Source organism: Exophiala mesophila, assembly GCF_000836275.1.
Source record: "Exophiala mesophila strain CBS 40295 unplaced genomic scaffold supercont1.5, whole genome shotgun sequence".
In the NCBI taxonomy this organism is placed as follows: domain Eukaryota; kingdom Fungi; phylum Ascomycota; class Eurotiomycetes; order Chaetothyriales; family Herpotrichiellaceae; genus Exophiala; species Exophiala mesophila.
The window spans coordinates 40,428-62,772 of record NW_015622508.1 but is presented as its reverse complement, the minus strand read 5'-3'; the positions used below and the strand labels follow the sequence as shown (position 1 = coordinate 62,772).

General features: G+C 51.9%; 3 protein-coding genes across 3 annotated transcripts; 1 reads left to right on the top strand and 2 right to left on the bottom strand.

The window, feature by feature from the left end:
• The first annotated feature begins 8,074 nt into the window (after positions 1-8,074).
• On the top strand, positions 8,075-10,258 carry PV10_06831 (uncharacterized protein). Its single transcript, XM_016371673.1, has one exon. It carries the CDS (start codon positions 8,509-8,511, stop codon positions 9,805-9,807), a length of 1,299 nt encoding a protein of 432 aa, XP_016221005.1. The 5' UTR covers positions 8,075-8,508; the 3' UTR covers positions 9,808-10,258.
• A 6,028-nt stretch (positions 10,259-16,286) lies between these two features.
• PV10_06830 (uncharacterized protein) lies at positions 16,287-20,121 on the bottom strand. Its single transcript, XM_016371672.1, has one exon. It carries the CDS (start codon positions 19,904-19,906, stop codon positions 16,673-16,675), a length of 3,234 nt encoding a protein of 1,077 aa, XP_016221004.1. The 5' UTR covers positions 19,907-20,121; the 3' UTR covers positions 16,287-16,672.
• Positions 20,122-20,294: 173 nt separating this feature from the next.
• On the bottom strand, positions 20,295-22,145 carry PV10_06829 (uncharacterized protein). Its single transcript, XM_016371671.1, has 2 exons — positions 20,785-22,145; positions 20,295-20,702 (listed from the first exon to the last, which is right to left on the bottom strand). Exons 1-2 carry the CDS (start codon positions 22,009-22,011, stop codon positions 20,541-20,543), a joined length of 1,389 nt encoding a protein of 462 aa, XP_016221003.1. The 5' UTR covers positions 22,012-22,145; the 3' UTR covers positions 20,295-20,540.
• Between the last annotated feature and the right edge of the window lie 200 nt (positions 22,146-22,345).

Genomic DNA, 22,345 nt, shown 5'->3' with positions numbered 1-22,345 from the left:
CAATGCAATCCTAATTTCCCAATTTGATCCTATAGTTGCCGTTGCCTCTTCATGCCTGATTTTATTACGGGCTCATCACTAGAATTAACCGGTACAGCCTTGTTGGTAGATAAAGCATTATCACACGGTCACCAAATCAAAACGGTTCAAAATGATTCCGAGACGTATTGAGAGACTCTGGGATGGACATTGGAATTTACTAGCTTAGCCAATCTAGAAGTCCAGGAGTCCCTTAGCTCGAACAAATGAAGATAGATAAATTCCGCTATCGTGATCACCTAGGGTTCGCCGAGATTTCCGAAGGAGAAAGATCAGACCTATGGATGACGAAAGTCAACGGCTATCGCGTAGCTCTGCAACAGAGAACTTCACCAGTCCTCGCACGCAGGGGATTGCGCCTTCGTTTGGTGATGCAACGGAACGTAAAGTGCGTTGCCAAAAGCTGAAAACAGCCAACTGCACTTATGTTGTTGTCCCCAGTGCCACGATGCAGAGCCCTTTGGGGGATCCGGCTAGGGCACATTGTCCGGCCTCATACGAGCTATTGTACATCTCGCTAAAGAAGTGCAAGCACAGCATTTCCCTATCTTGGCTGCATGGGAGTCCCGTTTGATCGATTAACATGGTTCGCTCGCTCGGGTAACCCGTGAGGTCAAATGGATACATAGTGCACTTTGCCTGAAACAACAGCTAGGTTGAAAAGCTGGTAAACCGCAAAGACTATGGTCGGAGCCTTGCGGCCTCGAAGGACAAACTCCGGTGTGGAACAAATCAGTAAGACTGTATACTTCCCTAGGCTGCGTCAAGGCCAGATCTAAGTGGTGATTGGTTTCGCATCAAGTTCAACAGCATGAGGAAAGTGGCCTAATTCTACAATTGACTCCAAAGGGCCTCATCGATCATTGTCTAGGTTGGCCATATAGACTCGCGCCTCTTCAGCTACCTTTGATATGGCTATTGATTTCGAGGCGTTCTCACATTAGTGATTGGCTATAGCCTTGAATCCTATCCCTTCTGCCTCAGGAGTTGTTTCTGCGAAAAGGGTCTATGGCCAGGCCACCTTCTCCGAGAGCATTCGGCCGTTTGCGAAGATTGTACTTACAGTACTGACAATTAGAAACAGTGGATCTTAGCCGAGGTCTCAGTCACACAAGTGGACCACTTCGATCCGATGATATCGATCACAGTGGTAAACTTCGCGGCCGAATTTACCATGGCCTTGATCGAGACGTTGCTACTTGATTAGTGCATTGGGATCGTCACATTTCAGTTCAAGGGCCTCCATGGGCCAATACCTTGAGGGCACGCAATGCATCGGTGATCGGTACTCGGTGAGGAGTGATCCGCAGCAAACTACAGCAGGAGTAGATCTTTAGGAGGTATGCGTATGTCTAGGAGCAGATTGTGAGATGGTGGGCCAAGAGCCACAAAGGGACACGAACGGCTAACTTGACACGCTTGACAAGCTGATCGAGCATTGCGTGTTTTGGTGACGGAATCGGAAGCATGAATTATGTCACCACGTTCAGGCAGTTTTGAGCCGCGGGTAATGTAGGGCTTGAGGACTCCAGGCATCGACGATTGTGTAAGAGATCATCCGACTCGCAACTCGGGGGAAGATAAGATGGAATCATCAGGTGCATTCTCATACGACAGTGCTATGTCTAGTGGTAATCATCATTCCCCACACCATGGGCATACCCGCGGAAAGCTTCCAGATCTAGCACAAAAGAGTTCTCAGTCCAGCAAGCCAGGATCCTCGGGCAGTTAGCTGACTCTTTCGGACCGAGCTCCGATCTTTTTGGGTTGTTCGGCGCACCCTGCTCCAGTAGTAGGCTTATGTACGACGCAGTACTGTGCATGGCAAAGGCACGGGGCCAAAGGGGGTCATCTGCTGTACGGCGAGTCGGCGAGGTCTAGGTTGACACACACACTGTATACATACATACATAGATGGATACATCAGCCTGATTGAAATTGGGCAACATTTGAACCCAATAATTTGTCTCGAGACAGGCCGCATGATCTCACAAGTCGGGGATGGCTCTGGATCTTCCTCAGGCCTGGGCCTTGACGACCGCCCCGCAATTTCGCGGGGCGTGTGCGGATGGGCTGCGTATGAGTATATACTGAGTACTGCCTCTCCTGTGGCGTGGAGTGACTGTGTGACCGTGTAACTGTGTGCCGTGCGTGATGCCGACCCATCATCAACGGAATTAATACCTCCTCATACAGTAAATGTCAACAAACCAAAGCCTTCCCCACAAAATCGAAACATGGGGGCACCACCAGCCGTTCCAGTCACGCCAGATCCCAGTTGATACCTATTCCGGACGCAGCATGAATGAAGACCGCAATCAGAGGAGTGTACCTACTGAACCCAGAAGCCGGCATCGAGGTCTCTGTCGGGGTGACTCCTCGGCAGATTCTCCTTTAGGCAGATACGCTTACGCATACTGTAATATGGGCCATTTGTGGATGCGGAAGGACCAAGGATTTTGCCGTAGGGCATCGTAGAATTACATACAGTTGAGAGGGGCTCACTTTGCGAAGGCGCTTTAATAGGGACCGGAGCCTTTGCCTGCGGCGCGTTGCATTTAATCCAACCACCCAAGAAGCGATCATCCGTAATGGCCCCTTTGGAGACGGCCAGGCTAGAGAATCCTTTCTGCAACGGCTGGCATCGTCTTACTACGAGCTCTAGTTAGTGTACACATGAGTCAGCCAACCTTGGAATCTCTCGTGAGCTGCTCAGATCCCTCATAGGGACGCAATTGTGCTCGGAGGACACGGGGGGAGGGGGGCTCCCACACTCCTCAACGGTCCCCCGCTGTGACCAGTCTCCCAAAAGGAAGAATGCACTTCTTGGGCCTGGCGCTCGTTTACGCATATTGTAAGCATCATGGTTCTGCGGCAAGGTCGCTTCACTCCAAACCGTCCGGCACGATTTTCATTTTGGGCGGAAGGTCCCCCCAATCTGCGTGGATAGGCAGTTTGGCTAGGAAGAAGATCATGAGCGTGGGGAAGCCTGGTCTACAGTACATACGTACAGTACAAAGTCGATTGTACAGTGAGCCAACAGCCTGTAAGGGATGATTGCATATTTCAAGAGATCTAGTTTTCAACTAAAAGGAGAGTGCCGTGACCGTTTGGTCCAGGCATGTCCGGGGATACAGTAGATTGGGGATTGGCAGAAGCAAGGTCTCGAAACAGACGGCCGTGTGGGCGGCGATGTTCTGCCTGGTTCCTGGACCCAACAAAGATTCTCCCATGATTGAGATCGACATTCGATGTCAATTTGGTCTCTGCTTTGTAGACCTTCCCCGACGCCTGGCCATGCTGGATTCCGAATTGCCAGGATCGCAGAAAATTGCCATTATTGGTTGGTGAGATGGCAAGGTGGACGCCTCCATGGATGGTCTCTGTTGTAGATCACAACTCTCCAGGTAGGTCCAGGAGAGATCAATGTGGGGATCAGGAACTATTTAGTGTGTCAGTTAGGGGTACCCGAACTTGCACCTATTGTTGTTGTTGTTGTTGTTGATTGACATGCCTAATCAAGGCCGGAGAATTTTAATACACCAGGGTCAATTAAGAGAAATCGGGAAATGACAATACTGTACACTATGAGTGCTGACGGTAGGATATCCCCGACCTCGACAGGCTTATCATCGTCTCGTGTTCATCATTTCTCGAAACATAGACCGGACGGAGCTTGATAGCCATCATGGATGGCAAGCGCCGACCAATAGTACCGTGAACACGTTCCTTATCGGGTACAATGCCGTCGTAAAAATGGGTGTCCGATGGAGAATGAGCATCGCATGATAGTCAAGTGTACTTGTTGCTTTATGGCCCTATCATCTGGGCACATGGGGCTTCCGTCCCAGCTGATGTGCGGGCTGACTAGCGGTCCGGCATAAGTACTATCACTTACTGTACTGTGTCCATAGGTACCTCAGGTCATCCACTGGTGTAGTGGAGGGGGATGGGATGCACCTGACTGGATGGCTCTAGAATGGGTTTGCGGTAGAGATTGCGAGTCATCGGCGGGGGTTTAAGATACGGAAAACTGGGTTGTGGGAGGCTCAGGAGGTACCTCTCGGTGTGACACCGGAATGAATGGCGGAGTGCTTTTCAAGGCCCTTCGAGCCCCAAGAAGGAAAACGCGGAGCGCACGCGGAGCGGCGTGACCAGAACGACTTACCGGGAGCGGTTATGGAAATGTCAATTTCCTTCTGAAGTCTTCTGTGGAGCTGCAATCTAATCAGCGCTGTTTTCTAGTACGAGTATGAGTATGCGTACGACTACTCGTGGGCATGTTGGAACTCGGCTCAGACGGAATTTTGGATTGCGACATTCTTGGTAGTGGTGGGGAAGAAGCAAAGTGGATGAACTGTCACCTGTGTGCGCATATTCATCATCAGCCAACATACAGTAGATATGGTACTTGCCTCGACACGAAGCCAGTCAGACCCATGTGCCCTGTCATCTGTATAGATTTTTTTTTCAGCGAGGCTGGCCTGGCGTGCCTGCTCCTATGCATTGCATATGGATGCACCAACAATATTTTCATTCAAGGTTCAACCCTCTGTTGTATCTTGATTGTGGCGTGCGGGAGACAGCAGGAGGCGTCGAGCCACGATGCCGGTTTACGGAGAAGAAGGGCCGAGATGCAAGGTCTTTTTTGGGATCCAGGCATGTGTAGTCAATGACAAAGCTAAGACAATGTGGTGCCTGGTTCCGACGCAAGAAGGACGCTGGCATGTGATAGCGACCATTCGGACCGCGAAAAGAGGCCAAGCAAAGCGACCAAAGAGACATCGATATTGAGAGAAGAGACTGCGGATGGGAGGGTCTCGGGGATAACCTGGAAGCTGAGGGGACCGAGGGACCTTGTTTCGATAACCAACTGGTGAATAAGTCAGTATTTAGTGGTATCTACGTATACGATTGAGGTATGCGTAGGTACTTCGCGGTACTCATATCATAAAGTGGCCACGCCCCAGATTTTTTCGTTGGGCCCATCCAGATTCTAGAGTCGACCTGGGTGCCTGGGCACTTTGTTTCCGCCACCTCGGAGAGGATGCATCACAGGCCTAAACGATGCCGTACGTATAGAACCGAGCGGTACCATCTGTATGCCAAAGCGCACTACATACTGGTAGCTGACAGTGGGTGTCGTGGTACATGTGATCGGAAATGACCCAGTTCGTAGGCCGGGTGAGCGTAGGTTTGGGTTCGCTTCAAACGCCGAATTGGGGCTGCTCCGGAGGGGGCTTGGACGAGATGTTGACCACATTCGGCAATGCCGTTTGTCGTTGGGAGCGTCAATTTTTTATTATTTTGGATCAAGGACAGATTACAGTATTTCGAACTTATCTTGGGTGACTCACCTCCAGTAGAATGCATTGTGCGTTAATTATTATTTTGGCTTCTGTTTCTGGATGCCCACCTGCACCTGCCTTTGGTCCTTGACAAAAGTCTGCCAAGGCGACAAGAGACATCTCCGGTTTGTTTTCGTAGGTACCGAGTTCTACCATAGCCTTCGGAGCAAACACTTCCTGACCGTCAGACAAGGGGTATTTTCCGAGGGTCAATGTCACTCCATCCCCAACCTTTCGCCCAACATTCGCCTCTGCTACAGTAGATGAGGACTGACTGGTACAAGCCAGACCTCTGTGGCAACCCCGACATTTTCCCACTCGCTCTTGTATTTTCCCTCGATAAGCCCCGCCACTTTTCCGCAGGTACATGGCCCTTTCTCCGTTCCATCTCCAGAAAATAGACCCATTGCCAGTTCAGCTCGAGACGGTGCCAGTGAGAAAGTCGCAACGTGTGACGTGATGGGCCAGCAACAAATCCCTCAATCATCATGATCACTATAAGGGATGATGACTACTGTTGTAGAATGAGATAGTCCTCTACTATTCCTGAGTAGATTGTGCCCCCGTCGTCACACTTTAGACCTCGCACCACCCAGGGCACCCACTACTACCACCTTGTCACGTCATCTTGACTTTGCCAAGATTCCATCTGTCCAGGCCTATCTGTGCCAGTGTGCCAATCTGAACTCTCCGGGCGGGTGTTCCGAGGCGCCCCCAGGCGACCTCGCAAACTTGAAATGTTTCCTTTGGGCCTTGATCCTTTCACGGTAGGAAGCCACGAAGCTTCCCCGTATTTCCCGTCTCACTCGGTGTTTGCCTACCGTACCTTGTCACCCTTGCCCCCGTTGTCAGCCATAGATTGCCGGGAGCCTGTCCTTGTTGTGGAGGGCAAGGGCACCCACGCACTCTCAACATGATTACCTTAGGTACCTATGTTCGCCTGGAGGTTGCACGGGCTATGACGGGTATTATCCGTATTCCAATCAATTCTGAGTGATGAGGTCCCTAGCCTTGTACTGGTCAGGCACCATCATGGCACCTAGTAGATACCTATTATTATTTTCATTTTCACGAGTCAGTGGCTCCAGGGACTCTGACAGATAATCTGTAAAGAAAGAGTCATAAACGTCGAGCCAAGCCCGGCATCTCGATAATTGAGCTGCGACAGTCAATAATTGAAGGCGACCTCGGCACCATCATAAGGTCATGGCGATATAGCCAGTGCACGGGCGAGGCAAAGCAAGGCAGTCGAGGGCGGCAGTGGTGGACAGGACGGCCGAGGGGCGCCTATGCCTTGTGGTCCTTCAGCCTACTTGGATCCCTAAATCATGATTTTTGACTTTTGACTTTTGAAATGTTTTCTCCTTCTGGCCCCCAGATGTGACCGCCCATCCACCGCAGGGGCTATCACCAAGTCACCTAAGTACCCTCACATGCTTGAGACGGACGTGCCAACCGAATGATTTGTCAGATCCTGGGTAAAACCCCTTTGTCAGTCAAGCCCAAGTCCAAGAATAGTGAATGTGATTGATGCTAAGCAAGAGATTCCATGACATCCTCAACGTCTATCCGTTATCGGCTCGTAGTGAGAGTCGATGATGTTCTGGATGCTGGAGATGGACAGGAGCCCCGGAGATTCGAGAATCCAGCAGGAGCCAAACGTTGATTATTCAGGGAGGCGGGTATACGTAGGTAGGCGGGACACGATGCACCTCGGTATACCCAAATATGCCGAGGGGCCCCGGAGCAATATTTCTCAGGTATCGCCGGTCAGGCACCAGTGCGCCGCTAAGGCGATCCATCTCTGGTTGGGCCCGAGAATCATCTGTCATTTGATCTTCGTACCTAAGGTACCTACCTAAAGTATGGGTGAGTAGGTACCTACCTGGTAGGTAGGTAGTCAATACTTAATTATGATTACCGCTGACTCGACATTCCCTCACACGGGCTTCGCCCGGCAAGCCAGGAATTCAACCTGGTCAGACACTCGATCTGGTCAACCCCAGAAAGATAAGTCGCCCCATCCGATGTGATTAATGTTTGGGGTCATTTTTGTTGTACGAGATAGTCAGTCTATAACATTTGTGTCCCAAGTGTCTTTCAGGAGACTGTGTCAGCCTCATTTCATGGTGGTAGCCCTTCGTTGTCTATCGAGTCCCCACCATGGGTAGGTTGATACCCAAGGTTCACATTTGGAGATAGGTACTCGGGAGAGGAATGAAAAGAGATGAATCAATATGCATCCCCAATCGAACCAGTCAATCAGAACCCCTACGTACGAGGCACTGGCCCTGACTGACCTGAGTTCGCTAGGAGCATGTAACTTTATCGGACCGTAGATTCCACTTAGTTCCAAATGGTTCCGATCCAGACAGAAAGGCAGCGGACAGTCAGTGGGCAGTATGTATGGCCGTGACAGAGTCGGGGTTACGACGCCAACAGTTGGAAACATGAGCCTGTATGGCTGTACCCACCCTTATCCATTGCCCACCTTGCCCACCTGTACATCTGCACCCCTGCTACCCCCGGTCTCCAGTTGGTCTCCAGTTTGGCGGTCCACATTGCCGGATAATTTCCTCACCCACACGATTCCTTGGGTGTCAGTGGTCGGGGGTGCAAACTCCATTGGAACTCTGTCTTTTGCCTTGTCATGCTCCTAAAACGGTCCAACCGACTTGTCCCTCACCTTCTCACCTCACGGTCCACGGTCCACGGTCCCTCTTCGCCCTTCCCTCTTCCCTCTTCCAAAAATTCTCAACTAGTCCCATCACATCCCTTCCGTCACTCTTTTCTCCTCCATTTTCTTTTCGCATCCCCCTCCCCCGAAAACTCATTTCTCTGACCACATCTTACGCCCACACACCACCCAATTCTGTACCACACCCCGTCTTGCTGGTCACCCTGTGCCCTGCCCTCGCCCTCGCCTACACACCCGCCCACACTACGCTACACCACACCGTTCATCCCTTGCCCGGCTGTTGCCCTCTGCTGGTGCCCTCTGCCGACCCCAGGTCCGCCGCCTTACTCCCTGTGCATGCGTCACGTCTCAGGCCCTCGGGACTAGTGGGTGATTCACCCCACGATAAGCGACAATCTTGGGGAACTGCCTTCCCTCGCCCGAATGCAACGCTCTTCGTCTGCAGTAGACTTTACTGCCATTCTCAATCCTTCTCCTCCTTCTTCCCTTCCTAACACCACCCTTCCACCAACATCAGACGACCTCAACGCTCCCCATCCCTCGTCGATCACATCGACTACCACCGACACCGACACCGACCCAGACATGGCCACCGCTGTCGGCATCATGCCTCAGACATTGGCCAACAACCCTTCTGCCACCAACGAGGAACGGCAAGATCTGCCTCGTCCCTACAAATGTCCCCTTTGCGACCGGGCCTTCCATCGCCTCGAGCATCAGACTCGACATATCCGCACTCATACTGGCGAAAAGCCTCATGCCTGCCAGTTCCCTGGCTGCAGTAAGCGCTTCAGTCGCTCAGACGAGTTGACCCGGCATTCCCGCATCCACAATAATCCCAACTCGCGCCGGAACCAAAAGACTCACCAGGTTGCTGCCGCTGCCGCTCTCGCTGGCCTTCAGGACGGATCCAACCCCAATTTCGCCAGCCAAGCCCAGATGATGCCGCCGCCTAACAAGGGCATGCCTCGATCGGCTCCCACCTCCGCTGCCGCCTCTCCCAATGTCTCGCCGCCACACTCATTTGCCGTCCATGCCAGCCATAGTCCCCATGGACCGACCCCGCTGGGTCCCTTTGCACGTATTGATGACCGAGGCAACTCGATGGACATCAATCTACTGGCCACAGCCGCTTCACAGGTCGAGAGAGACGAACATATTACTCGCATGCCTTATCAACACCAGCATCATTTGTTCAGCCACCGAAACCACAATAGTAATGGTCGGTTGCCGTCTCTATCTGCCTATGCCATCTCACATTCGATGTCGAGATCTCATAGTCAAGAGACCCACGAAGATGACCATCGAACCAAGAGGTCGAGGCCCAACTCTCCTCATTCCACTGCCCCCTCGTCTCCCACATTTTCGCATGAGTCAATATCACCCACGCCAGACCACACTCCTCTCGCCACTCCGGGCCATTCTCCACGCCTGAGGCCCCATGGCAGTGATCTCCAACTTCCCGGCTTGAGGCATCTTTCTCTCGGCCATGCTCCTCTGTTGGCTCCCATGGAGCCTCAGGCCGACGGATCATATACCCACATTCCACCACCACAACACACCGGCCCATCGATTGCCGACATTGTCACGGGCACCCAACGCAAACTTCCCGTCCCGCAACTGCCCAAAATTGGAATTCACGACATGTTGAATCCCCCCAGTGGGCTGAGCTCTGGCGAGTCAAGTAAAGCGGCCTCGATCAATGGAGACATGTTACGGTGACGAATGATTGAAACGGGGAGGGGGGCCCGTGGAGGTGGGCTCACGAGAAACAGACACGCTGGTGCTGGTGCTGATTCTGCTTTTACTTTTTGTTTCAACCTCTACTTCTGCTTCACTATGTTGTTTCCCCACGTTTGTTGGCGTCAAGGATGGTTTGTATTTTGGGCTGGGGATTGGGGATTAGGGAATGGGGATTGGCAAGGGCTGGAGGTGCGGATGGAAGGCTGGAAGCACATCCCCCAGGTGCACGCTATAGACAGGATAACCATGAATAAGGACGCGCCGCACGAATGCGCACGAATAGAAGGAGTTCATTTTTCTAGGTGCTGGAGACGAGCATATGGAACTACGCCGGGCGACAAGGACGCCTTATCGAAGGAACATCCAGCCAATCCGATGTTTACATGTGGTAATTTCCAATAGTTTTTGAAAATGCAAACAGTACTCTCAAGCCATGTTTCCCTTGGTGCGAAGGCGTCTTTGGGCTTCCAGATGACATGCCATGCCGGTCGTGGGCAAAAGGGAATGATGCAGGCCAGATGGCAGCCTTGGCAGAACCATGCTGGCACTGGTGGTCAAAGGCGAGGCGAGCCAGGGCAAAGAATAGAGCAGCCACCGGGCCAGAAAAAGAGAGGGGGAGCCGTGGGACACACTAAAAACCAGAAGTCGGAGTTGGTGGGCGAGGCAAAGAGAGGGAGAGAGAGACAGAGATACACACAAAGAGAGACAAAAGGAGAGGGATTGAGAGCAGATAGCCACTCAATTGGATTATCCCGCACTTGGGGCTGAGTCACAGTTCATCATGGCGGCTCGAGGTGAGGCATCAGTGTATCACATCCAAGTTCCGAGTGGCAGCTTGGTCATTCTCCCCCATGCTGGCCCCAGTGACCCCCCCAGATCTCTCAGCGGGAGCTGAGTATTGAGGATGACCAACAGGACTTGGCGGGTTGGGGGGGATTGCCTAGGATGCCTCGCCTCGTAAGCTGGACATGAGCTGGACTTGTCGACTCGTTAAGTCGTTGGGTTTGAGGAGGCCCTTGTCATCCTTCCGGGGGCGATGGGGAAGGGGGGGCCGACATGAGGGTGGACTGGTTGATCACTGATCAGTGAGACTCGAGAAGCCCCAAGGACCGAAGGAAGGCTGTTGTTGGTTGATTGTTGCGACGAGTTACTCACTCCTACCTACCTACTCTTGCACTGTCTCTGCAGTTTCTCCTACTTGGTACCCATTGCTACCATTCGTATGGCCATTGCCACTGCCACTACTTACTAAGACTATTGACCAGTAGTGACCATACATTCCCGGATCTATTCATATTGACTGGATAACCAGGTCGCTAATTGCAGCCACGTTGGCCAGGCCATAGGCACAGGCACCAGCCCAGACTCTGGACTCTGTCAAACCAGAAGGTCTCAAATCTTTTACGAGCTGTGAGACGGGGGCCAACGATTCAACAGGCCACTCGGACATTCCAGCTTATCAGCCTGTGTAACATTCTCCCCCACACTATGCAGGGCTCATCTGATGTATCATCATGGCGACATGGTCCATCAACGTTTGGCCTGTCAAGTTCGGATCGAGTGCTTTAGAGTGTTTTTCCGTACATGTATCATGACAGTATGCAAGATAGCACTGGCAGGCTCTACTACTAACTAGGAGCCATGGTGGGCGTTGTCGTGTGCTCAGGTTTCGGTTCAATGGGGGACAATCAATAACCATAACAATAGTACTCCGTATGTTGACGATAATTATGATGGAGTTGAGAGAAACGGGGCGAGGATTCCCCAGACACGAGACGGGAGCTCCGTCTACTGCGGGATGCCGATAGGTTACAGCTTGACGGGGCCGGGGTAACCGCGGAGTCCCCAGGCCGCCAAACCTGGTGGGATCTTGGGGCTTGAAATTAGCCCGAGACTCAAATTCCGCGACATTCCACAGGAGAGGGATACCTAAACATCAGGCACAGTGCATCTAGGTTTGAGAATGTCTAGGGGTGAGTTTTAAAGGGTCTTAGGTAGCGAGGTAGGTACTGACTCAGGTCCCTATAGGCAGCCCCTCGGCCCATTGTACCCATCTGCAACTGCAAGCCTCAACTGGACCTTTATCCGCTACTTGATCTTTCCCACCACTTCCGTTCTCCATAGGCGTACTTACAGGCCCGAGAACCCCCCTTAAATGGCGTCGCATGCACTATCATGCCCGGAATGTCTGTAGTGATCACCAAAGACATGCCCCGGAAACTTCACGGCTCACTCCCTCGGCTAGCGGGGTTTGCCTTGGATGGCCGCGGCGGTTCGGCAATCTTAATGGGGAATTCAACACATTCGGAGTCATGCCGCAACGAGATCCGGTTTGAGGTGGTGTCATGATTGCCAGTTGAGTCAGTTAGTTACCAGTCAGGTACTGGTACAACTGGCTGACTGGTTGTGCTGTATGATCTCACGGTCCAGGAGGGGTCCAGACGCCAATCGTCTTGCAGTAACCACCTAACTTTGGACGAGTGCGTGCTCAAGCCATCAATAATAATATCAATAATTATTGTCACTCGGTCCATGATCGGCGGTGGTGCCATCTCGATTGTGGATATGTCATGCTTGCCGCTTTGTCCGAACAACGAACAACGAACAAAGCAACACACCCTCGGTCCGTACTGGGTTTGGTCATTTCTCCAGGACTGAGTCGGCAAATCATCAATCTGACTCGGAATGTGGAATACGGAACCGGCCAAGGGCAGAGCGTCAGAGTCTGGATCGACAGCTGTACATGGATCCTTGCATTATTGGGTCATGACAGGATTTCTGGAGTAGCATCCGGCAAAGAGACAAAAAATAATGACCAACCTACCAGCAAGCCAGCCAGCCAGCCAGCCAGTACCCGGAGGACGGACTGATGGAGTGTCCGATAGAGGATCGTCGCGGTTGTTGATGTTGTTGATGTTGTTGTTCCTTCTTCTTCACTACTCTTATCACGGCACGGACGGTCAGATTCAATTCTTGATCTGGTGCTGGCGAACACGCTCAAACACTTCCTATCGTCAGCCCACTTTTTGCGGACACGTATGCGACATTGGTCACAGTAATAATAAGTAGCAGGGTCGAACATTTCGGCAGGCGGTGGGGAAATGCCGTGGGGATTAGAGATCATCCCCGTTTCCCTCGTTCCCCCACATTCCGCGTACTGAGCCCTACAAACCAGCCACCGAGACGCAACTGATGCGGAAAACAAAAGTCGAACGGATATTCATGGAAAGCTTGCCCATTGGGACGACGTGTGCGGGTGCAGTGTTTCCAGGATAATCATAACTTTCTGGCGTTAGTTCACGGATTCGCTTGATATCCAAGCGATGCCTGTTTATCATGGTAACCCGTGTGAATAATCATGCTGATTGTCCTCCGGCTGACCTGACCTGATCTGACTCTGCGAGACGGAGCATATCAGTCCAGGTTAGCCGTCCACGGGGCTTATCAGCTAGAGAATGGCTGATCTGCAGCCAGCGTCGTGCATGTCCCTTTGACACCCCCCTGGCTGCCATGCAAGGCTTGGTTTCCGCACCTTTTGTCTTTTGTTTTTTACTTTTTGGGGGTGCTGGCAGATTGAAGGTCAAGGTGAGGAGGAATTGGGACTGTCTAACTTGACGAGGTCTTCTGGCACCAGACAGAAGCCACGCTGGACAAAGGTTTCTCCAGGCGCTACCGACGCCCCTCCGCCTCTTTCCTTGACTCGACTCGAACTTTCCCCGTCCAAGATCTCCATAGACTCCTTCCCCCCGGGGTACTGGCCGTAACGAATGTGGAAGGCTATGGAGATTTGACGGTGTCGCGGGGAAAGAGCGAGGGAGCCAAGTGCACGTCGGCAGGCACTTGCAGGAGATGTTGAGTTCGACAATTCTGTGGGGAAGGAGAGAAGAATGTCGATGATTGGTCAATGGGTCAATGGGTCAATGGATCCATTCGCCAACGTGAGAAACAAGAGATTCACCCGCACAAAAGTCAGTCCGATTCGCCTTGCGGGCGTTACCTTATGCTTCCTTTGCTCGACCAAACAAACCTCCATGAGAATACAAGGACAAGGACAAAGACAAAGACGAACGAACTGTATCTCTTTCCCCAGTGTTCCGTGCCCACTTCATTTCGGACGTCCGACGCGACCAACACTACCGACTCCGACTACTGATTACTTACACTTGCAGTTTATCTGTCCTCGGTGGGGCTTTAACTCTGCTCTTACAATATTCTTTTGATCCTCTTCTCTCACTTTGGCAAATTGTCCCGATGACTGTCAACATGGTATCATCGCGTACTTCGTACGTACACAATCACCCACATGCAATCTGGATCAGCCACCTTCTCACGAGTCGTGATGAATGTCATCCTCTGATTTCCAACACTATTAGACTTTTTCCCCGACTCCAACTTGACCAAGCAATTCCCCCCAAACAATGACACGATGACACTATTCTAGATGGCACTATTCTAACATATCCTTAGGTCATCGTCTTGTCCCGGTTTCTCTTCTGACCGACATGATCCACTGAGACTGGGCTTTCCATCATCTCCAGCCATGGCGCATCATCTCAATCCTGGCAACTCAAGTTGGCGCTCGCCAAAACACCAATCCCCTCTCACCACCTCGTCCCTATCCTTGACTACGCTCGACCAATTCACCGAATACGATGGGCCGCAGCCGCCTTCAACAACTGACCTCCCCAACTTTCTCCCCGGCTTTCCACTGATGCCCTCGCGACGTCACTCGGTCTTGCCTGACCGCTCTCTGCACCATCCCACCTACTCCGTCCCCAACACCACCAGGCTACCTTACTGGTCGACAGAGGATTACCATCTCCCTGTCCCTAACCGACTCCCTTTCGCCCGCATCCCTGGCAGGTGTTTGGAACTCTAAAGCAAAGCATTGCAAATCACCCCCACACGTAAAGGCTACGGCCTGCTTCTTACAATTTATATGAGAGTATGTGCGACATGTGCAACAACCCAACCCCCTTTCGACCGCGTACTTGCACTTTTCGTGTTTCTTCCTACTCTGCCGGGGCCTTCACTTGAACCTCTTCCGCCGACGATGGCTGTCTATAGGTGAGCTCGCATCCCTTTCACACACGACAGCAATATCAACCCGTGTCATGCCCAAGATCTTCCGCGGCAGCCGCTTGCCATTGCCTGCGATAAGCTGGATGGAACCATGGAACCAGGGAACCATCTTCCATGAGCCTTGGCCAACATGGGTGACCAGCAACCGCCTCACCAATCCAGGTTAATGACAAAGTTCTGTCCTTGCCGACGTTGGAGTATCGGATGGGTCACCATGACTCCTGTCCTGTCCAAGGGTTTATCAGCGGCCATAGTTGTTTAGAGTTGACGTACTATGTGCGAAGCCTTTGCACAACTTTCGCCATGTTTCCCCTCAACCTTATTCTTAAGATTCATTTACCGACAACACGCCCCGGCCTCGTAATCAGGAACGGTGCGATCTTCATTCCTCGCCATACCTCTACACAGCTGCGCTCTCCAATTGAACCTTTAACACCATCTCCATGGTTTCTCCAAGAAGGTCATATGAACTACTCTAGCGTCATCAATCAACAGTCATCCTTCCTCCTCTCCTCGAAGAATCATTACTAGCCAAAACTAGCCCGTGATGTTACTCGAGATCAAAGGAGTCCGGGTATCCTTTACCCGCTGCTCACCTACCGTCCGTGCTTGTCCGCGCATTGACTCTTTTTGGAAATCATACCCCATATGCGACCTCGACCTTATCTGAAACCTTGACGTGAAACTGCCTTTCAAGCGACCGTAGAAGGCAATCTTGGAGGACATGTGCTGCCGATTGGGAGATTTCTTTGCACATGATTCTATCTGATATCTCCTCCAATAAAGACATGACAGCCATCGAAGCAGGCGGGACTGCGAGGCATGCATCACTCGCAGATATTTTGTCACATGCAACCAGATCCTACCACAGACCGACTTATCAACAAATTCAAAACATCCCCCCCCCCCCCCCCCCCCCCCCCGCAAACACAAACACGAATGTACGGAGTAATGAGCTTGATGTATCACATGCTGATTATTCATCATCTACATCGACGGCGAATCTCAATCGAGTTGATGAGTGGAGTCTCGATGTTCATACTTAATGCGGGGAATGTGGAGATCAAACGGCGCCGTTTACTCTCTAGACGAAACAATATCAAAATAATAATACGAATGGGATCTCAGCCCTCTCAGCCCTCTCAGGCCTCAGCTCGCGTCCAAAGACATGCGGAACATATTCCACGCCCGGTCCATCTAGATCCGACTTCACTCGCCGTTCTATCATCGACATGTACGTGTCCCAAACCTCGCAGGTCATCGGCCTGGGTTTAGTGCGGGCGTCCTCGTCGCCGTCTCATCAATTCCCGTCTCAAGTGTCTACAGAGTCATGATCGGGCATCCGACTTGCTTTCAGGTGAAGTGTCAATAGGTACCTAGGTACTTATCACCATGCCTACAAGCATTTTGCGCTCTCAGTCCCTAGTCTGTGGTTTGCCTGAGTTTCCTTGCTTATATTCTGTTTCATCACATAGCCATTCTACTTACTGTCATGACCTGTCGCCGACCAAGTTGACTATCCTCAAGCCTTCTACCTAGTACAATCGTGGTTCAATCCACCTCCACAGCCCTCATAATGCCCCTGGCACTCCTTGACAAGTCGATTCGGTCATATAAATCAAACCACCCCTGGAAATGTATTCCACTCTGCTTATCTCAATACATATCACCTCCACTCGGCCTGACGCCGAGCTTCACAAGCCTGCGCAGACTTTCCGGTTCCGTCTCTCTGTGCTCTCAACGCCATTGCTTACCTCCCCGGTTATTTCCACGCACTTAGACCGGCCCATGGGTCCGTCTCCCCTGTTCCTCCACTTCCACCGCTCTGCTGCTGTCCTGGCTGTGTCGGACCAGCACCGGCCCCAAATCTTCCCGGTGCCGTATAGCTCGCGTAGCCGCCGGGTCCGCTTGCCCAAACACCTGTAGGATTAGCCGGATATTGAGTCGTAGATCCTCCACCAGGTGGACCAGGGGGCGGCGGCGGCGGCACATAGTTTTGAGGGAATCCGTAAGGCGGCGACGTTGCGGTAGGGTAACCCTGATAAGGAGCATGTTGGTGTTGCTGTGGTTGAGGATGTGGTGAGTGGGATGCGTAGGGCTGATGTTGTGGTTGTGGTTGGTGAGCGGGATAGCCATACTGAGCATGTGGTGGATATGACTGACTTGGTGCAGTGAATGTTAAAGGGGCGTGGGACGGAGTTTGTTGCTGATATGGCGGCTGGTGCTGAGGCGGAAAGTAAGGGTTATGTGTAGATGGAGGAGGTGAGGTGACGGGTGAAAAGCCATACGCCTGGGACACGGGTTGAGATTGGGGTGGCTGTTGGTTCGGAGACGTGATTGACCGCTCCGGGTACGCCATGGGATTATAGCCAGTAGACAGGGGCGTTGCAGCACCTTGAGCAAAGGCATGCTGGGAATCGATTGGAGAAGCTCCAGCGGGCTGTGAGGTTGATTGCAAGTTCCCCGAATATCCATTTGGCACAACAGGCGCTGGTGAATGTCGCGGAGGAATTGTGAAGCGAGGGTCGGCGTTGGTGGTAGGATAGGAAGGGGACAAAGGGGCTGGAGACCGAGAGGGTTTCATCGGCAACGGAGGAAGGGGCGGAGCTTCTGGCTGTGAGGGAGACGCGGCTTTGGGTTCCATGGATAGTCGTTTCATCAAGTCTTGCATTCTCTTTTGTTCAGCCGCTGCCTGACCTCCCGCCGCGTTGTTTTTCGTTTGCTCGATCTGGTGTAAGAGTTGGGCCCCTTCTGCCCGTCGATTGCTAACAAATGATTCGACATTCTTTTCCAGGCTGTCCACGCTCTCTTTCATCTCGTTGTAGAAACCTTGAGCTCGTGACAAGCCCTGCGTCAAATCCTCAAAGGCATTATGAACCCGTTTGTATCGGTTCAACACCCCATTCCTCCCCTTCTGGACCGAGTCGTACCGCTGCTGGTCCGCTCTGACTCGTTTGTCCTGCAACAAATCTCCATAGGTCTTGGTCAATTCTTTGAGGAGCGATGATTGCTTGTGGACGGTGGAGATGAGTCGATTTTGGTGAGACCGGAATTTCTCCAGCTCGGCCTGAAACAATTGTGCTTCTTGGTTGGCGATGGATTTCTTGTTCAAAATTAACACATTGGAAATGTCGTCAGTATGGACCTTCTCCTTCAGGTCCTTCAGCACTTGCATTCTCTCTCTCTTGACCAGATTGAGTTTCTTCAAGAGCTCCTCAACTCTGGCAATCTGTTCGGCAACAGAAAGACCACCCTCATCATAGTCTTCGTCAAGTAGTGAGCCTTCGGTCTTAGCCTTGGCCTTGGATCCTGATCCAACTTTGATCAACGCTTGTTGATAGAAGACATCAACCTCGCCGGACTCGGAGGCACTCCTCATTTCCTCGAAATCAGCTTCATACTGTCGTGCGGTTGCAAAGAGCTGCATATCACTTGCGGCAGCCTCGTCGATTGTATCACGGTAACTTTTGACATCGGTTCTGAGAGTTGAGGTCAGTCTCGAGCTGGGTTGTTGAGTCCAGTCTGAACCATATTTCGATCTCATCTTTTCACACACACTTTCTTCCATGTCGAGCTGCTTGGAACTCCTCGCTAGGCTATCGACCACGGCTTGCTTCTCGCGTTGCAATCGATCAAAAGCAGGGTTAAAAGGTTGGCCTTGGGCGACCTCGTGGCACCATCTCTCAAACTCCTTGTCAATACTAAAGTCCGAATCCGCACCACCCTTCAAAACATTAAGGCTGCTCGGTAACTTCAAGTAGTCCAGACTAGCAGCCATTTCACCGTTGGCTTGTTCGACCTTTTCCGCTTCTGACCTGATCAACTTTGCCTTTTCTTCGTCATACATGCTGGCCGTCTCGGTCACGGATATGGGAACGATTTTCTGGAAAATATCAGGTCCGATTATTCTTTGGATGTCCTGGCCTTGGTACAATTCAGATAGGGGAATGGCCTTTGCAGCAGCAACTTTGCCGACGGCGGCCAGGGATGCTTCGACGGGGACGGTCTGGTGGTAGATGAAATCATTGTCCTTGACCAAGGCAGTGAGCTTCTCTTGAACAGTCTCCCAGTGTCTTTTGGTGGCGGCTTGCATGGTAGAAGCTGTGTCTGAACCCAAGTTGGAAGAAGGTGAAGGGGTGCCTGGGAATGCCTTGGCGTAAGTGAATGCCTGCTTACTGGCCTTTTCGGCCGTTTGGAGGCGGGCAATAGCAATCCCTTGGTGATTCTGCTCTTCATCGGCCAGTGATTGGTAGTAGTCGGCGAGGGAAGAGAAGTGTAGTGCCTTGATCTGGACGAGTTTCAACCAGGCGGAGTCAAATACGCCACGTGCATGTTCGGATTCCAGCTCTTCCCTGGCCTGACCGTACAACATGGCGGCCTGGGCAGCAAGCTTTGCCATGAGTGCAGGTTTCTTTCCATCGCGGACTTGCTTTTCGAGGAAGATTTCCTGGGCTTGTGCTAGGGTTACGTTGATCAATATCTTGACCGAATCTCGACTGAGGTCGGTGGAAGGCGCGTGGAGGAAGTTCTCGTTGATGTAGGTGAACATGCCGGCAGAAGCCTGGAAGGAGTGATATGCGGTCTTGAGGTCTTTGTCTTCCCCACGGTTCTGTACGGCGGCGTAACAACTCAGGACGGCAGCGATGTTGAAGATGACCGAGGCCTTTTCAAAGGCGAGGGAATATTGAGAGGTGGGCTGTTTGGTAAAGGCATCAAACCACGTGAAGGAGATTTTGATATGATTTTCGTCAACGGGGAATCTCAGATCGAGAAGTTCAAGTTGACCGTAGTATCTGTAGAGGAGATCGCGACCGCTGGCACTGTCGGCGCCTGCGCCTCTCATGTCTTGCCGCAGACGGTTCAAGGTGTTTGTCTCTTCCGAGTACTTTTCAGGGTCATCGCCATAGGTGGTGCGGATGTAGGACTTGAGAGGAGTGATCCAGTCCACTTCGGAGGTTGTCTTGAGTGGACTGGATAACATGGGAGCCTGTACCATGTTGGCGGCTCTGGCACAGAGTGTGGGGCGAAGGACAGCCGGACGGAGGAGGTGATATCGGATTGCTCAGTTCATGTAGACGGTAACTGTGACATTTGTTGGAGGCTGACAACGGAAAGGAAGAGGGACGCCATGCAGAGGAAAGAAAACAGAGACCATGCAAGAGGATGCCAGAAATAGACGCTGAGATTGATGAGATTGAGGGGGACGGTGCATGAGGACGAGTGATGTGAAGTTGGTTCTGGATGCGGTAGAAGTCCCCCCTCTGGGTTAGATACTCTTGCTTTGGTCCAATCAGAAAGAGGCCTTGACACGTGGTGGTTGAGTGCTGCGAAGTTTATAGAGCAATAATGTAATACGGAGATGCATAAAAGCCCAAGTGATGCACTGGAATGCTCATGCATATATATGTCGATTCTTCTATAGGATGAATGATAGCACGGTAGGTCCCTCGTGTCCGTGCTCTTTGGTAGGTAATGTACACGATCCCGAGGGTTTATCTGGTCGGAGATTCAGCTGGTTACGCCATTGGTACCTGTGGTATGCTCGACGACTTGAAATGTCGCCGAAAAGAACCATACTTTCTGAGCATAAAAGGAAGAGAGATTGTCGAGCGTTTCCGCCTCGACTGGTCTCATTTCCGGCGCTTCATCACTTTGATACACATCTCTTCGAGTCCATCCCTGGCCTCTCCACTGGGCAAGACTCTGATTGACTCAGCAGCCTTGTCTGCATATTCCTGAGCCAGGGCTCGCGTTTGTTCGAGACCGTCACTGTTGTTCACAATATCTCTGGCCTAGAACATGAAGGGGTTCCAGTCAGTCACTGCGGATCCGTCTCTAGGGTGAGAAATAAAGAATAGAGTGATTGCTACTCACCTTCTGGACATCGCCTTCTTTGGCAAACTTTCTCCCCACCAGAACGCCGAGCTCTGGCCGACTCCTCCAAGCAAACAACAAGGGGGCCGTTGCTAAGCCCAGTTCCAAATCAGCGCCGGCAGGTTTTCCTAGTTCCTGGCCACTGATTGTATAGTCCAACATGTCGTCAACGAGCTGGAAGGCCAGTCCCAGGTTCTTGCCGTACTGATAAGCTGCTTCGACCACGTTGGGGGCACATTGGCCAAGCAAGGCAGCTGCCCGGCAGCTCTTGCTGATCAAACTAGCGGATTTCAGATAGGTCTTTTGTAGGTAGTAGGTAATGGCCTGCTCATTCCAGATCGGGTTCTTCTCATCAGAGGCTGTGTTTTTCAGTTGCATGAATTCTCCTTCCACTAGATTAGCTATAACTGTGGCTAGAAGTTCAATGACCTCAGGGTCATGAAGACGGGCCAAGGCAACAGATGCTCGACCAAGCATAAAGTCCCCAGCCAGGACAGCCATCTTGTTTCCAAAAGTGGTGTTCGCAGAGGGCGATGAGCGTCGGGTGGTAGAATGGTCTATGACGTCGTCGTGGAGAAGAGATGCAGTGTGGATGAGCTCGGTAATCTCTGCTAGGCGGCGCTGAGATGGGAGGATGGTTGTGTCGTTGGGAAAGGCATAATCAGCTTCATTGCTGGAGTTTGAAAGCGGCGTCGACGACGACGGTTCCTGGTCCGGGTTTCTATCGGACAAGACTGTGGGTGGAGAGATTGGGGCGTCTATGCTATTACTGCTGGGCGAAGAAGATCGGGGTTGCTTGGGAGCAAAGGCGGTAGCTCGAGACATGAGCAGGACCAAAAGTGGTCGGACATGTTTTCCTTCACTCTGGGTATAGTATTTGGCGACAGTGGCTAAGACGGGGTGGCCGGAGCCCAACAGCTGCCTAATATTCTTACTCAAGAAGGAGAGTTCTTGTGCAACGACGCGGAGAGGGTCGATGGTGACGTTACCGGTTGCTCGTTGAGGCGAGGAGGGTAGGATATCGCTGACGGTACTTTGGATCTTGGACACGGCGGCGGCCCATGCCGATGAGGTTGGCGGAGAAGAAGTAAACTGCCTTTTAGAGGAACGTGCTGAGGAGCATGACCACGACTGCTTTGAGCTCAAGCAACGGGTGCAAATGAAAGCTGATGTGGACAGATTCGAGGGCGTCTGCGGCAATCGCGATGTAGAGTGCCGCAGGCGCATTTTCGAGGCTGGAAGCAACCAGAACAGAGGAGGTAAGGGTTAAGCAGATTGGTTAGTTAGTCAGCTAGGGATACAACCAGCCATGGATCAAAACATAGAAAGAGAGATGGGATGTGAGATGTGAGATGTGAGATGTGAGATGTGAGATGTGCGATGTGTCGATGCTGGAGGGAATGGTGAGGGACGTATTGGAGCTGTGGCCGGGTTTGTCGAAAAAAGTTCGAGATTCAAAGCGAAGGAACGGAAGCACCTGCAGCCAATACAATAATTACAATAATACCAATACGAGAGAAGCTGCAGGGCCCTCGGGCCAGATCTGCGCTTGCCTGCCCCT

Bases quoted from the DNA above. Each gene is read 5' to 3' on its own strand.
- PV10_06831 (XM_016371673.1), top strand. From the start codon at position 8,509: ATGCAACGCTCTTCGTCTGCAGTAGACTTTACTGCCATTCTCAATCCT.
- PV10_06830 (XM_016371672.1), bottom strand. From the start codon at position 19,906: ATGGTACAGGCTCCCATGTTATCCAGTCCACTCAAGACAACCTCCGAA.
- PV10_06829 (XM_016371671.1), bottom strand. From the start codon at position 22,011: ATGCGCCTGCGGCACTCTACATCGCGATTGCCGCAGACGCCCTCGAAT. The intron at 20,703-20,784 runs GTGAGTAGCAAT...TTCATGTTCTAG, and splicing joins AAGAAGGCGATGTCCAGAAG to GCCAGAGATATTGTGAACAA.